The 16,099-nt window shown below is 31.8% G+C and overlaps 1 protein-coding gene and 1 pseudogene across 2 annotated transcripts; both read left to right on the forward strand.

The window, feature by feature from the left end:
* The first annotated feature begins 3,286 nt into the window (after positions 1-3,286).
* LOC145185122 (mitochondrial ornithine transporter 1-like) lies at positions 3,287-7,555 on the forward strand. The gene is made up of 5 exons (XM_090080571.1): positions 3,287-3,900; positions 4,186-4,358; positions 6,334-6,425; positions 6,592-6,658; positions 6,747-7,555. Exons 1-5 carry the CDS (start codon positions 3,464-3,466, stop codon positions 6,860-6,862), a joined length of 885 nt encoding a protein of 294 aa, XP_089936697.1. The 5' UTR covers positions 3,287-3,463; the 3' UTR covers positions 6,863-7,555.
* A 6,045-nt stretch (positions 7,556-13,600) lies between these two features.
* On the forward strand, positions 13,601-15,243 carry LOC149892183 (uncharacterized; annotated as a pseudogene). Its single transcript, XR_016450277.1, has 3 exons — positions 13,601-13,755; positions 13,895-13,963; positions 14,153-15,243. The product of XR_016450277.1 is annotated as an uncharacterized LOC149892183 (transcript).
* The last annotated feature ends 856 nt before the right edge of the window (positions 15,244-16,099 follow it).

The following is a 16,099-nucleotide window of genomic DNA, read 5'->3' on the forward strand; positions in this document are numbered from 1 at the left end:
GTTAACTATTTTTAAATAATTTTAATTTTTCTTACGTTCAGATGGGGTGTTGCGTTAAAAAAGTTGTTAAAGTTTATTAAATGTGAAATTTGCGCATGCGCAAAATAATTATATTTGCGCACCGTTAAAAAAGTATTCGAAATGGTACCGTCAACCGGGGTAACTTTGGTCGCCGGGGTAACTTTGGACAATTGTTGATTTTTTTTTAAATTCCTAAAATTTAACAAAGATAGCTTTTTTTTTTTGTTAGAGATACCAACAATATATATCGATTATTATATCAACAATTTTGGTATATCAAAAATTTTTGTGAATATAGCACAGTTACTTCGTAGACTACATTAAGTTTATTTTGGCGTTTTTTGACACTTTTTTATACATTTATTGAACCATTTGAATTCTTAGCCGGTAAAAATGTCGAGGTAATATAAGCGAAAGCCTAGTTCAAGAGCATATGCAACTTCATACAGTCAAGAAACGTTGTCCAATGCTATGAAAGAATGTTTAACTGGAAGAATGAGCGTGAGAAAGGCTAGTCGACAGTTCGGAATATACGTTTCCCATTTGCTTCAACCGCTGGACGTTGCTGTTTTCCGTCCGCTAAAGATAGAAACGCGCATCAAAAAATCAATACCAAAAAATCAGTTCCCCGGTCTTCTTGCTCTACTGCAACGTCAATTGAAAAGCGATATTTTGAGATCTGACTTCAAGGCTAGTGGAATATTTCCCTTCGATTAAGAAATGGTCATGAAGCGTTTGCCACAGGTTAATAAAGACATTGGAGGAGGTACCAGACCTTGTGATAACACCACAAGGTCTGGTGAATAACACAACTCCTACCACATCAAAGAATAACAATAACACCACGAATAACAAGAAAAGGGCAAGAGTTGAACAAGTGTCACCATCCTCAGATGACGATAATGACCTACTAGAAAATGACTTTTAATGACTTTTGCACAATAACAGAGAGCTAATTTCAAAATTTTTTGTCCATTTAAATGTTTTTTTCATGTTTTTCTAAGTGTTTAAGAACTGATTTTTTTTTTTTTTTAAAACTCCAAAAAGTGACCAATTTTACCCCATAGCAGGAGTATTATTGATCAAACATGATAAAAACCTGGGATAACATTGGTCACTTTTTGACGTTTAAAAATAAGTATTTGTAATAATAAAATTCAAAAAATAAATATAGAGGCCTTTAGCCAAGATCTATAATGTTATTACCACAAGAGAAAACTGTAAAAAATTAATAAGATTCAGAGATGTTTAAGAAAAACTGCCAAAACTAACCAGTTACCCCAGCTGACAATACTCTTTTATTTGCGCAACCCTCAAATCCACAACAGAATATGCTTTGAAATTTTGATTAAGGCATTGGGAGCTTTTAAACTCCTATATAAGTTATGTTTCATGAAAAAATAGAACATAGATACTCCTAAAAGAATTATAATAATATATACAAAATCAAATATTTTTAATTTCTCATATTATAGTTCAGAAATATTAACATTTCACCATGAGCTCCTGTTGAGCTATTTCTCTTTGCAGTATATACATTTCCACCAATACTAAAAAGTCTTTCACTCTCCACAGAAGATGGTGGGCAGCTTAAATACTTTAAAGCAAGCTTTGCTAATAGTGGCATTTTGGTTTTCTGTAATTTCCACCACAACAAAAGATTGTTTTCTTTGTCAATAAGGTCTTCATTTGAGTGGAGTTGAATTTTGTTTAATAAAGTTTCATTTGAAATTAAAATTTGTGGTTGACTGAGTTGTTTAGAATTAAATCCTACATGTTCTTCAAATCAATTGTCAAAACCCATTTCTACTATATCTTTGTATTCATTTAGTACTGTACCATTATTTTCATATTCTGAGTCAATATTTTCAATGTCACAAGCTGCAGACCGATTATTTTCAGTAACTTTGATGTTTTTCATATTTTCATGGGTTTTAATAAGTTGAATGGTTATGTTCTCAATACTTGTTTTAGCAGCTGAAAAAGTGTTTTCATTTTTGAACATTTTTAACTTGAATCTGGATCAAGAAATGTTGACAAGATGATGTTATAGTTATTAGTATATTGTTTGAATCTATTCTCCATTGAATTAGTTAAATTATATGTCATCAATTAAAGATTTATTAATGAAATGTTTCAAAAACTGTATCTGTGGTATAATATCTGAGACAATAGAATTTCTTTCACTCAAGCAAACTGTTGTTTTGTGGAAATCTTTTAGCAAAACACAAAACTGTCCAATAATCATCCATTTGTTTGCATTTGATGAAGGAAGCTTACCATTTTCAAGTGCATATATGGTTAGAGGTTTCCTTTGTTCATAAATTCATTCTAACATGTGATAGGTACTATTCCACCTTGTTGGAACATTTTGAATAAGTTTGTGCTTAGGAACATTGTTTGCTTCTTGAAGAGCTTTAAGTTTAGGGCAGGCTTGGGGAGAATGGCTGAAATGCCCAACAATTGAATAGCAGTTGGCAATGACATTCTTGACTACTGTTTGTTTAAAAATACACTCATTAATTACTAGTTGCAGTGTGTGTAAAAAACAAGACATACTATCGTATGGGCTATCTTTAATAGCCTCAACAATATTTGCACCATTATCTCTAGCTATTAAATGAATTTTTGAAGGTGATATTTTTAATTCAGCCATAATATCTTCAATCAATTCAGCAATATTTGCTGCTGTATGCCTCTCAGGAAATGGAGCTACTCTAGGTACAACAGTTTTCTGATTAAATGTATTGTCTAAACAGTGACTTGTCAGGCTCATGAAGCTTTCATTTGAACTACTGGTCTTTATATCAGTAGTAAAGCTTATGAATTCAGCAACTTAGAAAACATGGAAGCCATTTTTAATTTAAAGTATAAAATAATATCATCAACTGAGTAAACATTGACAGCCATTTTTAATGTAAAGTATAAACTAATTTTTAATATTTTACATACCCAAATGAAACAATGCAACTTTTTTAACGTCTAATTTCATTCCCTAATGAACGCTTTTTGACCATACTACGCATGCGTTACACATTTTTAAACTTTTTTTAACAACTAACTTTTTTAACGCAACAGGGGTATTAAAACTCCTACTGTTTTTAAAAGCCATGCCTTAAACTCTCAAAACATGCTAAGCTTAGCGCAAAACTACGATTTTTAGGCAACTAGCATACTTTTAATAAAAAATAGGCTATTTTTTGTTATCCTTATTTAAATCAAAGATGTTAAAGGTGTAAAAAGTTTATAGAATTTTTTCTAACAGCAGAAAAAGTAAAGAAATAAGTTGAATTGCATGTTTGTAAAAATACATTATTACACGAATTGAGTGACCTATGTAACAGACTTGCTTAACTAATACTGTTAATTAGTTTAGATTATTTTAACACACAAACTGAGAAATAAATCCATACGAGGTTGAAATTTTCAACAGCGTACAATTATGGAAAAGTCTGGACTTTCAAAAGAAGTGTTCATTGATTTTACTGCTGGAGCTGTTGCTGGAGTATGCTGTGCATATGTAGGGCAACCTCTTGACACAATTAAAGTAAAGATGCAAACTTTTCCTGATATTTATAAAAGTAGTTTGCGTTGTGCCAGTGAAACATTTAGTAAACATGGGTTTATGCAGTTTTATGCTGGTTCTGTTCCAGCTGCTGCTGCAAATGTTGCAGAGAATTCAGTTTTGTTCTTATGTTATGGACAGTGTTCAAAATTAGTTGCAAGCATGTTTGGCACAGATAAAGACAATATGCCTTTAATTCAAAAGGCATTTTCAGGGTCATTTGCTTCATTTTTTGCTGCATTTGCATTATGTCCTTTGGAGTTAATTAAATGTAGAATGCAGACATTGAATGAATTTGGGAGCAACAAAAATATGTAAGTTAGAAAAACCACAAACACAAATCACAAGAGGTTTCATTAGCAAATTTATGTTTGTTTTATTTGTATTTATTTGTTTAAAACAATCAGGTTACCAATCGAATTGGATTTAACTGTTACAAAGGCTATCACATATAACTCTTTTTAAAAAATAAAAAAGACCTTTGTTTTGGTCATTGTAGCAGAGATATTAGTAGAAAATCTTTAATAGCAGTTAATTCACTAAACTATGCTGTTTAGTTAAGCAAACATTTATTCATAACTATAGTCCTCTTTTTCTAGAACACCTTTTAAAATTATTCAAGAAGTACTTCGTCGTGATGGACCACTTGGTTTTTACCATGGTATTACCACTACTATACTTCGTGAAGTACCTGGGTATTTTTTCTTCTTTGGTGGCTATGAAGGCACTAAAGCATTTTTAGCAAATAGTGAAGAAGAATTTGAGAATCCTGGTAAGTTAAAAGTTTATATACAGTTTGTATGCACATACATACATACATACATACATACATACATACATACATACATACATACATACATACATACATACATACATACATACATACATACATACATACATACATACATACATACATACATACATACATACATACATACATACATACATACATACATACATTCATGCATGCATGCATGTATGTATGTATGTATGTATGTATGTATGTATGTATGTATGTATGTATGTATGTATGTATGTATGTATGTATGTATGTATGTATATATATATATATATATATGCATAAGCATATGCATATGCATATATATATATATATATATATATATATATATATATATATATATACTTGGGTTAGACACAAGGGATATAAATTATAGTCAAAGAAATTAAGTGAAACTAAAGAAAAATAGAGAAGAATTAAAATTCTTTAAAAAATAACACTGGTGTAAACACATTTTTTAGATTAGTTTTGTGTTACATATTTGAAATGTCTGGTTCTATTATCAAATTGGCTAAATCAGTTAACCCAGCGATGAATAACTTTAAGTCTGAAGGCCACATCAAGAAAAAATGTTATCATATGTTGTCTCTGGGGTGGATGTTACCCAGGCCTGATATCATTATTTTTTTATTATTCAGAAACAAGAAAACAATATTTCTGACAACTTATGACACCAATGTGCACCATTGTGCACTGCAGTGTGGCACAGGTAAATTAAGATGAACTCTGTTGTCTAATAGATTAAATATGAACATATATTGGGATCTGTATGTGATATTGATAAAATATTTACTATTTTTTAAAATCTAAAGTAGCTAAAACTATAGCCAACAATAATTACATCTCTCTTATTGTATTAAATGAAATATAACAAGAAAGTTGTATAAGTTGTATAACAATACAAAAGTATTGTTGCTCTTCATGCATTATTGTTTCTAAGAAAGAGCATAGTTTACCAAGTAAAAAGGAATTATGATTCTACAGAGACTCAGGACACAATCTATCACATAAAAAACATGCTTGTTTCTGTGCCATAAAAAGAAATGAGAAATTTGACCAGGACTATAAGTTGAACAAAAGAACTGACTGCTAAACATGTAGAAGGTCTAATGATGTACCCATTATTATGCTCATTAAGTTCCCCATTTCTGTTATGGTCCTGGATGTTGCTAGTAGTGAAAGTGATATCATACCACCATGCCTCTTCAAAGCAAGACTCAAGTTCAATGCAAAAGTCTACATCAAAAAGGATTAAAGGATTTTGTTCTCTGGATAGGCTCCAAAACAAATAGAAATGATTATGTGTTCCAAAAGAACTCTGCACCCAATCATGAGGTCAAAATGGCTTCTGTCTGTCTTATAAAGAAAATGCCATTCCACTGGTCACCTGATTTGTGTCCCCCTAGCTCACCAGACTGTAACCCAGTTGACTACTACATGAGGTTGTAGTTGAGGGAGAGGTCAACAAACAGATGCTGTCGAGTTAGATATCCTGTGTAGTAAACTTCATGGCCTTTAGGCCTGGTCTTATTGAGTAATTAGTAAACTAATTACACTGCCTTTATTTTACATGTTTGAATATGTTAAAAGTTTATATAAATAATATAAATAATTGCTTTACAAAATGTTTTTAGTTCATGGTGCATTAGTCCTAATTTTCCTGTGTAACAATAAAACTGATATTAATTAAGGCCACAATTTAACATCTTGGACCTTGTGAGGAAGGCTGAAATATTTTTGAGGCCTGGTAACAAACTAGGCCCCATAGTTATCAAATGGGATAAGTAAATCTCCATAATGATATAACTTAATTTAACTACTTGCACAAATTGTTTTATTAAAAAAAAAGTTCAACATGTACCTCATTTTACTTTCAGAGCTTATAAAGTTTTAAAATATGGTTTAACTTGTGCAATGACCGAATAAAATAAGTTATATTTTACTTTAGGCGTTTTAAAAACAATATTTGCTGGTGGAAATGGAGGTTTAGCACTTTGGTCTGCTGTGTACCCCTTTGATATTATAAAATCACGAATGCAGGTTTATATAGATTTAATTTATTTTTTGAAAGTTTCAATGTTTTCATAGCTCTTTTGTTTTAAAATGTTTTTAAAATTCCTCTACGGTAAGAAATAATTGTAGTATATACGCAAACACTGTTTGGTGCTAGAGAACCTGTCTGAGAATTATTATCTGGATGTTTTAGGTGTATTCCGCAGGTGGTAAAAGTGTTGGGTTGATGCACACTGTCAATATTATATTCAAAGAAGGAGGTACTTTAAAACATTTTTTTTGCTTTTTACTAAAAAGAATTCCCAAGAAACGAGAAAAGTTTTGTTGGAAATTGTTTCTTTTCTTTAGGGGTAGCGTCGTTCTATAGAGGCATAGCTCCAACATTAGTTCGAGCTTTTCCGGCTTGCGCTGCATTATTTGTTGGTTACGAGTACTCGAAAAAGTTTTTAAATAACATTTTTTAGAACAAAGTTTTTCATTTTCTAGTGAATTTTTAACTTAATAAAACCATGAAAAAGTCAAAATTCTAAAAAAATTTCAAAGATCGTTTTTTAATAAAATAATACAAGGAAAGATGTCAGAACAGAAAACTTTATCCTAAGTATATGAGATGCAGAGAGCGAACCAAATGAGCCGAACATAAAAAGGTCGCCTGACCGTAATTTGTCAACTGTGTTGAGCAAGATAAGCTTAGCATAGCTTGCTAAATTTGAGTATGTGATCTTTTGATATAGATGTAAGAATTTTTTTTTTTTTTTTTCACTTTTAACTACAAATAGCTCAATTATATACCCTAGTGATCCGGTGGTGATCACAGATAATACCAATTATGTATTATTGAAATATTTCTTAGATTTTTGCTGCTTTTTCATTAATATTATCGAAGAATTATTTTTTTTTACTTATATTTACACGCTATTTACATTAAAAAATGAAAGGTTAAGTCTAAATTAAGATTAGTTATGGTAATGTGCACGCTATCATGAAATGGCTGTTGTTGTGAATACGTTCGTAAATTTGGCAAGCGCTCACTCTCTAGAAGGAAATCAAGTTTTTGTTGAAAGTACTTCTGAACATTCTCCCTCTCTTTGATGGATTCCAATTCATCAAATATCTTCTTTCAAATTCAAGATGACATAAACGTCGTGATATCGGTCGTGTAAATTATTTTGCAGCAACTTTAACTTTTACAATTCTAACATGTCCATCGTTACCCTCATACTTTTCTGTTATTCTTCCTATCGGCTAATATTCTCTGGGCTTATCTGGAGAAATTACTAATACGATGTCATCTTTTTTAATCTCTGACTGTTCATGATTCCATTTATACCGTATTAAAAGTTAGGGAAGCCACTCTTGCATCCACCGTTTCCAAAAATGACGTACCAACTCTTCCACTCAACGCCAGAGGATCCAAAATCGAGAAAAACCGGAGTCGAGAAAAATCGAGAAAAAACTCCGTCCGAGTCGAGAAAAAATCGGAGCTTCGATAAAACTTTGTTATAATTTAAAAAAATAAACTATCTAGTTGATAATTAAACATTGTTCTTATATTTAATTTTTTTATTTTTATACATTTCGATTTATAATTTATAACAAATTTTTTAAAAAATTATGTTTTTATATTCCTTAGTACTTAAATATTTTTCTTATCGCAATCTTTTAACGAACAAGTTTTATCTAATAAATGGCTTTCTAACCAGCATCGGTTAGGAAGAAGGCGTGAACTTTCAGTTAAATGCCCTTCCGCGGTGCTCTGTAATAAAGACTTCTTGGGGTATATTAGCATCTACCAGTTACTTCGTATTCTTTTAACTGATCGGTGAAGGTCTTGACTTTTTTTTGTAAAGGTAAACTACTAAATAGTTAAAATACATTAATTAATATCACACACGCATCATATTTTAAAAGTTACTGTTTACAATATCTTTGCTTAAAAATTAAAAAATTCTTACTTTTTGACAAAAAAAAGATATTTTATTATGCATTACATTTTATTATACCGCAACTGATTTTTGTGGATTTAAAAACTTCTACTATTAAAAAGATACTATTATAATCAAAAGAGTTTCTGAAATAGTACAATGGAAAAGTACGAGTATGTTCTATTATAAGGTTTGGAATAGAATAAGCTTTTTTTTTGAGGTTTTTTCCACCACCACCACCTGTCCGACTGTGCATTACATACAATTGGTTTGCGATGTAAATTTGTGTTGATATTGAACAAAGAGAACACTTACATTTTGAAAACAACATGAACTATTGTAAAAGCAGCGTAGAAATAAAATAAGAATTAAATTATTTTACGAGTAAAAATTGATATTTTCTAAAAACCTCGTCGAAGTTCCTTCGAGGTTTCTCGATTTCTCTCGAACTCCGAAACTCCGAAAAACCGAGAAAAATCCGACTAGACTGAGTTCCGAATGGATCCATTGCTCAACGCAAATATTTCTTGGATTGGTAACCTTCAGAATCAACTAAATTAGAAGCAAACTTTCCTCCGATTTGTCCGATTAAATTATTTTTGCTTTAAAAAAATGATAAGGAGTTAATGGTAATCATCTCCGGTTTTTCTCGATTTTGGATCCTCTAATCATATGGCAGTTATACAGCATTTTCTAATCTGTTACAAGAGCATTTTAAACCTTTTTCGTCTAATTTCGACTTTATTGAAATAATTTTATCAGATATTGATGTCTTTCCTTTCAACAGGCTCTTGCATTCTTCTTCGAAATTTTCTTTTTGAAAGTTTCGAGGAATAATACAAGAGCCTGTTGAAAGGATAACACAGGGCTGAGTTTGAAAATAAATTTTCTGTTCCTGGGGATTTTTTAGGTAATTCCTAATGAAATTGGCCTCCTAAACCCGAATATGACATTCATTTTGCTAAATCAGGTCAGGTTATTGAAACACTGCACACCTGATTTTTTTAAGAAAAACGTAATTTTCAAGAAATCTCTCTTTTTTCATCCTAGTAATGTAATACATTTCAATAATTAATTGTGAACAGAAAAAAAGCTCAACTTCACTCCTTTATAAACTTTAAACTTAAAAACAACTTGTGAAGTAATCGAATACTGTAAATAAAAAATCTATTTCCCACTAAGAAAATTTATTTCCCATTAAGAGCCCCCATTCTCTTGGTTGGTAGGAACGCCAAGTGCCTCTATTAAGCCTTTTACATAATTGCAATATACCAACGAGCTAGAAGAATCAACTTCAAAGAACCTTTGAAACTTTTTTTTTCTGTTTTTATACCAATAGAAGGTAGTTTCTTTGAAGAGGAGACTGCTCTCACTAAGACGTGAACCAAGAAGTTGTGCATTCTCTTTAGAAAGACCAAGATCTCTGGTCAAGTTATTTAATTGACTTTGAGTGAGTGGTCTTGGCAAAGTCATGCTAGACGTTGATTCACATGTCACAGATATGTCAGTGTCTTCCACTTTTACACCTTCCATATCCTCTTCAAGTTCGCATTTCTCGGTTGGAGAAGGAACTGGAACTCCTGGACCATATAGTACTGGCTTAATGGCAGAAGGAATATCAGGGTAGACCACCATTTGTTTTTTTTTCTTATTGACACCTGAAATAATTTACATATTTATTTTCCGGTTTTTTATCCACTTTTATATACAATTTAAAGAATTTTTTCGTTGAATTTCAACACAATTTTTATAAACAATTCAAACTTCATTAGACTATAAAAAAAAAAACTGTTTGGATTAGTTAAATATTGTTCTTTTAAAAAATCTTTTTGTATGACCAATCTTACCTTGAAGATTGGTCATACAAAAATAACAGTCTGTAGCATGGTCCTTGCCTTCTCTCCATACCATCGGTACACCAAATGACATACAGTTTGCTGTGCCCTCATTCCAGCGCCTTAAGGCTACGACACAGGCTTTGCAGCATATATATGTGGGGCAAAGCTTTTGTCTTGATCGCCAAGCCTTATTCCGAACTATGCACTGTAATGGGACTTTACTAACGTAGTTATAGTGCATTGCTGGTAGTTATGGTACATTGCAGAATCTGTCGGGACTATTTTTACATTTTCAATTCATTTTTATGAAATAAATTTTATTTATCTCATATATTAGCCAGTAAAAAAATAAAATAAAACTTTATAAATATAATTAAGATACTGTTTATAGATATATTAATACACAACTGTCACCTGGGAATTGCAATAAAATGGACACTCAGCTGTTATATGCGGTAAAGAGCCCTAAGTCTGTTTCTTAAAAACTAGACCTGATTAACAAATTTGAATCCTAGATTCAGATTTAGAAGGCAAATTTCATTGAGAATCACCTAAGAGAACCCTAGGAAAATTTTTGACGCAGACCAGTGTAATCATTTGTTGTTATTTCACCTTTTTTACGTAAATTAATTTCACATTAGTTTCTTAGGAATCTATGTATCCACCCTTTCACTCTGACTAACTTTTTCCAACTTGACAATATATTTATATCAACCAGTGGGTTTATGTTTTGGGTGAGAAACATAACATTTGTCAAATCAGCAATTTTCTTTATTTTGCTAGATGCTTCCATTCAATACAATCAGGCCATTTTACATTCTTTTTTCCAATTTTCATTCTGAAAGTTTAAGAAACTCGGCCCGTGCCAACATGTTTTGTTATTTCCCAAGTCTTTCACTGTTGCTCTTCTGTTAATAATCAGTTACATTAATTTTTGTTGGAACCTCAATAGTTTTAGCTCGGTTTTAAATTAAATTAATCTAACACAGTTTGCAACAAATGGCTTTAATTTTCGATTTTGGTTTCTGATCCACCATATCATACCATGAAGTTACGCGTTTTAACTCAACTTTTAAAGCTTCAATTACCTTCTCCGTTTACGAACATCTAGGAGTTTTTATCATCCTACTCTATTCCATCAATCCACAACATTTGCATGATAATTTTGATGTAAACGGTGAGACGAATTCTAACGGATCAAATAACATTGCCTTTTTATAAGCAAAAATCGTTTTGTAAAAGTTGTATTTTTTTTTGTGTGACAGCTTTGAAGATGAATAAATCCGGCTTTACTTTCCAGACAACTCCAAGTGTATTTACTGATGGCAACTCTCCAGAAGAGAAAAATTGATATGCTCGGCGCGATCAGTATAAACTTCAGAACTTCTATTGAGTTTGATAGCAATTTTCTTGCGTACATTCCAGCTGAATGCCACAGTTCTAACAGCTGATTTTAAAACTGAATCCCTACCTTTTCATCAACAACTGAACTCATTGTATCGTACATGTAGGCTGATTCAAGAACCGCTTCTGAAGCAAATGAATATTTTTCTAAGTATTTTTTTACATGGGAGTTCAATATTCCATATATGTTTCCATTTTTCGACATTACACTCCAATTAACTGCTTTTAAGTTCCCTGTTACGTTAGTACGTTCCCTGTAAAGGCTTTTATTGTCATGTTCGTCTTTTTTTTATATAATGACATCGTTCCAAAAGAATCAACTTGAATTTATCATGTTGATATTTTTTCGTTTTACCTTGAAATAACAATTCAGCTGCTACATCAACATTTAGGTACGTCTTGGTACTGCCATCAACAAGTAAAGCATTGACCACAACCTTTTTATTTCTATTCCGCAGGACAACTGACACTACTCTCAGAGCTATGTAGCTTTTTAGCATTCTTTGAATGTACCGAAACCGAAATTTTAGTCGAAAACGAAACCAATACCAAAATAACATAAAATAATTGTTTTACATATACAGTGTGTCCTATAAGTAGTAGTGACTTATGGGATATAAGGTAATTAAACGATCAGTATGTAGCATAATTGAAGAAAATGTAGAACGTGAAAAATTTTTTTTATAATTGAAGTTTGCTTGAAGAATGATTTGAGAATAGTAACTTGAATCAATTATGTAATGTGATTTCAAATAAAATTACTACAATTGTTGTAATGAAAAATTTATTTACTCAAAAACGATTATAATTAGGAAATCGTCATAATTCCACACTAAATTATTAACAAGATAAAAAAAATCATGAAAGTTCCGCTTCATTTCGTAGTGGTTTGAACCGAAATTTCGGCCGAAGCCGAAAATTTCCGTTTACTAACAGTACTAATTTATATTCTGCTGTTGTTGAAGCTTGATCAATGATCATCCACCCAATTTCTTTATTATCTTCATCGTTAGTATTATCTTCTAAATCAGTGTTACTTTTTTTTCCGACTATGGCCATTTCGAGTCAGATTTATCAGCCATATATTTATCTTCTATTTGCTGTTGAGCTTTTCTTAACCTTTGTTTTTGCTTTATGGTTTCGCTTTAAACCTTATTTGCCTGTGTGATTGCTAGAGCGTTGTAAAAAGGGGAATATTTTGTTGTATAGAATAGTTTTTCTTTGTTACTTAATTTATCAATTCAGTTGTTTAACAACCATTCATTGATTCACTCCATAACATCTGCAAAGTTGTTATTTATCTTCTCAATTTCTTGGTTGAGACTTTCATCGTGCTGTTTATCGTTTATGAGCTTGTAAATATTTGACAGTTCAACTAAAGACAATGCCTCAATGGCATCTTCTTGCATCTTAATTAGTCTATAATTTAAAAGTCGAGTTTTGTCTTTTTAATTGGAGGTTCATCATCATCAAGCAGTTGAACGAGCTGGCGTCTTGTTCGAGTAAATGAAGAGATCTTAAAACAAGTTTTTTCTTAATGTAGATATTTCACTTTGAACAGGTATTTCATCTTCAATTTGCTGCTGTGTAGATTTTCGATTTCTTTTTTCTTTCATCATTCTTCCTTTGAACCTACTACCAGATTATGCTACTAGGTTATGATCTGATAATGATCACAAAATAATACAGATTATTTAAATATTTCTAAGACTTCTACTGCTTTTTTATTAACATTTGATTTTATGGAAGTGTATTTTTTTACTTGCATCTACAAGCTATATATATATATATATATATATATATATATATATATATATATATATATATATATATATATATAAATATATATAAACATTAACTCTAAGGGAAGAATATTTGAGGGGCTCAGCGGAAAAGTGGTCTAACCCACATTTTTGAAATTTTCTGGATAATCACTGCAAACTGTACATTGAGTATGTAGTTTGTTGTGGAAAAAGTGCCAAACCCCAAAGCCCATCCATACAGTGCTACTACCTATAATCATAATTACTTTAACAGAAAAATAAAATTTGAATTGTGGAAAAGTTGCCTATCTAACAATCAACATGGCGAAAATGAACTGCTCAGATTTGGAAGAGTTTCTAATGAAAAGTGATTGTGATGATTCAGATGCAGATAAAAACACTTCTTTAGAGGAGGATGTTAGCGAAGGTATGTATATAATTAATGCAGCATCAAGATATACTTTTCATTGAGTTTATCATACAATAATATAGTTTCTAGCCACAATGTTGTTTAGGTTTTTCCTCTTCTCGTTTTTCAAAACTGACATGCACCCTTTTTATTTCAGTTTCAAGTATTGGGGATCAATATGTTGAAGAAAACGCAAGACCTATATCTATACTAACAGGAGTTAATGGTATTTACAATTTGTCTAAAACTAAATAGGCTTATAAAAGGAATTTTTTGGTCCTATTGATATGGCCTAGGACTGATTCTTTACATTGGTGTTAGGTCTAGCATTAGACTAGCTAGGGCCATTTAGTTTGTTTTGTTAGGAATTCTTTTCTTGTTAGAAAATAATTTTTACCTAACATTTTCATTGCAGATTCAAATGTTAACCTTGTTGGAGAAGTAGGAGAGGACGACAGCTTTTCCCAGGAAGTACAAGGAGAAACCCATAGTCATAGACATAGTCGTAAGCGAGTTGCCCATCCAGAACTACACAAAAGAAATATTTTGAAACAGAAAAGGTCAACAGGGAAGGGATATGTTACATCAAAAGGCAAAGTAGTTGAACCAAAGATTTTTATTAACAAAGATTGTGGTTGCAATCTAGAGTGCAGCAGTAAAATAACAGTTGCTCTCCGTAATCAAATTTTTTCTAACTTTTACACCATGAACTGGGATTTAAAAAACGCCTTTGTGATGGGTTCTGTTGATGTAAAAGAAAAACACAGGACGTATACTGCATCAAATAACTCCCGTAGGGCAAATAGTCGTTCCTATAAACTAACTGATGAATGTGGAAATGTTAAAAAGATTTGCAAAACTTACTTCAAAGACACATTGCAGATTCCTGATGGGACAATAACAAATATTTTAGCAAGGAAAAAAACAGATGGTACACCTATCGAAGATTGCAGAGGTAAATCGGCTCCACAAAATAAAAGTAGTGATGAAGACACAGAATATCTTCAAAGATTTATTCGCTTATTTCCAACGTACCAATCTCACTATAGCAGAAAAGACAACCAGTACAGAAATTATTTGCCTCCAACTTTACGAATGTCAACGATGTACGAGAAATATGTTTGCAATTGCAATGAAAATGATCGCACCCCACTTTCAATTTTTGTATTTCGACGCATATTCAATACAAAATTCAATTTACATTTTCACCATCAGCAATCAGATACATGTCAAAAATGTGATCTATTTAACAATAAAATCAGGTGTCTTTCAGAGGGTGAAGAAAAGAACACTGTTAGGAGGAACCTTATTATTCATAAGAGATGGCTGAAAAGGCAAAAGAAAAAATGAAAGAAGATACACAAGATGCACATACAAATCCAAACAAGAGGGTATTAGTTTTCGACTTACAAAAAACTCTACCGACACCAGTGCTTAGTACAGGAATAGCCTACTATAAAAGGCAAATGTGGACTTACAATCTTGGAATCCACGATAAAAACTTAAAGACAGGTTTTATGTATGTATGGATTGAGGAACAAGCATCCAGAGGTACTCAAGAGATAGGTTCGTGTATCCTCGAGCATGTTTTTCGACACATACCAGAAACTGTGACCCATTTAATATTGTATAGCGATAATTGCGGTGGACAAAATCGTAATATAAAAATGTCTCTAATGTTACAATATATTTTGCACAAATCTCCATTTCTGAAAACCATTGAACAGAAATTTTTAGTACCAGGGCATAGTTTTTCCTCCTGCGACCGAGACTTTGCTGTGATTGAAAAAGCCAAAAAAAGGAAGGACCAAATTTTTGTTCCAGATCATTGGATAGACCTTATTAAAAATGCAAAGAAGAGGGCCCCAATATTTATTGTAAGAAAAATGGAGACCCATGAATTTCTCAGTACAAAATCATTGGAGAGTGGGATAATCAATAGAAAAAAATTAATAAATGGCGAAAAAGTTTTCATGGCTAAAGACATGCTGGATAAAATTGGAAAAAGGATCACCACGCTCATTTCAAATGAAGCAAACACATTTAGAAAGTGACACATTCATGTTGCTGGACGTAACAAAGCGAAATCGTGGACGGCCATCTACCACTATCAATGTTGAACTTGAGCCCTTGTACCCCAATGGTAGAAAACTCACAAGAGAAAAGCTAAGTGATCTTTTTGAGCTAATACAATTTATACCACCTGTCCATCATCCCTATTATCTTGCTCTTAAAGATGACGAGGAGGCAACTGATTTAGGTCTAACAGATGACTCTGGTGACGAAGACATAAATTAGTGCATGCTACATATATAAAAGAATCATTAACAAGTCATAAACAAAACATCCATTTAGCCTAACC

Source organism: Hydra viridissima, unplaced genomic scaffold (genome assembly GCF_058129835.1).
Source record: "Hydra viridissima isolate aposymbiotic clone 2 unplaced genomic scaffold, HvirCarnegie_v1 scaffold_2, whole genome shotgun sequence".
NCBI lineage: Eukaryota > Metazoa > Cnidaria > Hydrozoa > Anthoathecata > Hydridae > Hydra > Hydra viridissima.

Excerpts from the sequence above, each read along its gene's own strand:
- LOC145185122 (XM_090080571.1), top strand. The coding sequence starts at position 3,464 with ATGGAAAAGTCTGGACTTTCAAAAGAAGTGTTCATTGATTTTACTGCT. Across the intron at positions 3,901-4,185 it reads TTTGGGAGCAACAAAAATAT|AACACCTTTTAAAATTATTC; the intron begins GTAAGTTAGAAA and ends CTCTTTTTCTAG. Across the intron at positions 4,359-6,333 it reads AGAAGAATTTGAGAATCCTG|GCGTTTTAAAAACAATATTT; the intron begins GTAAGTTAAAAG and ends ATTTTACTTTAG.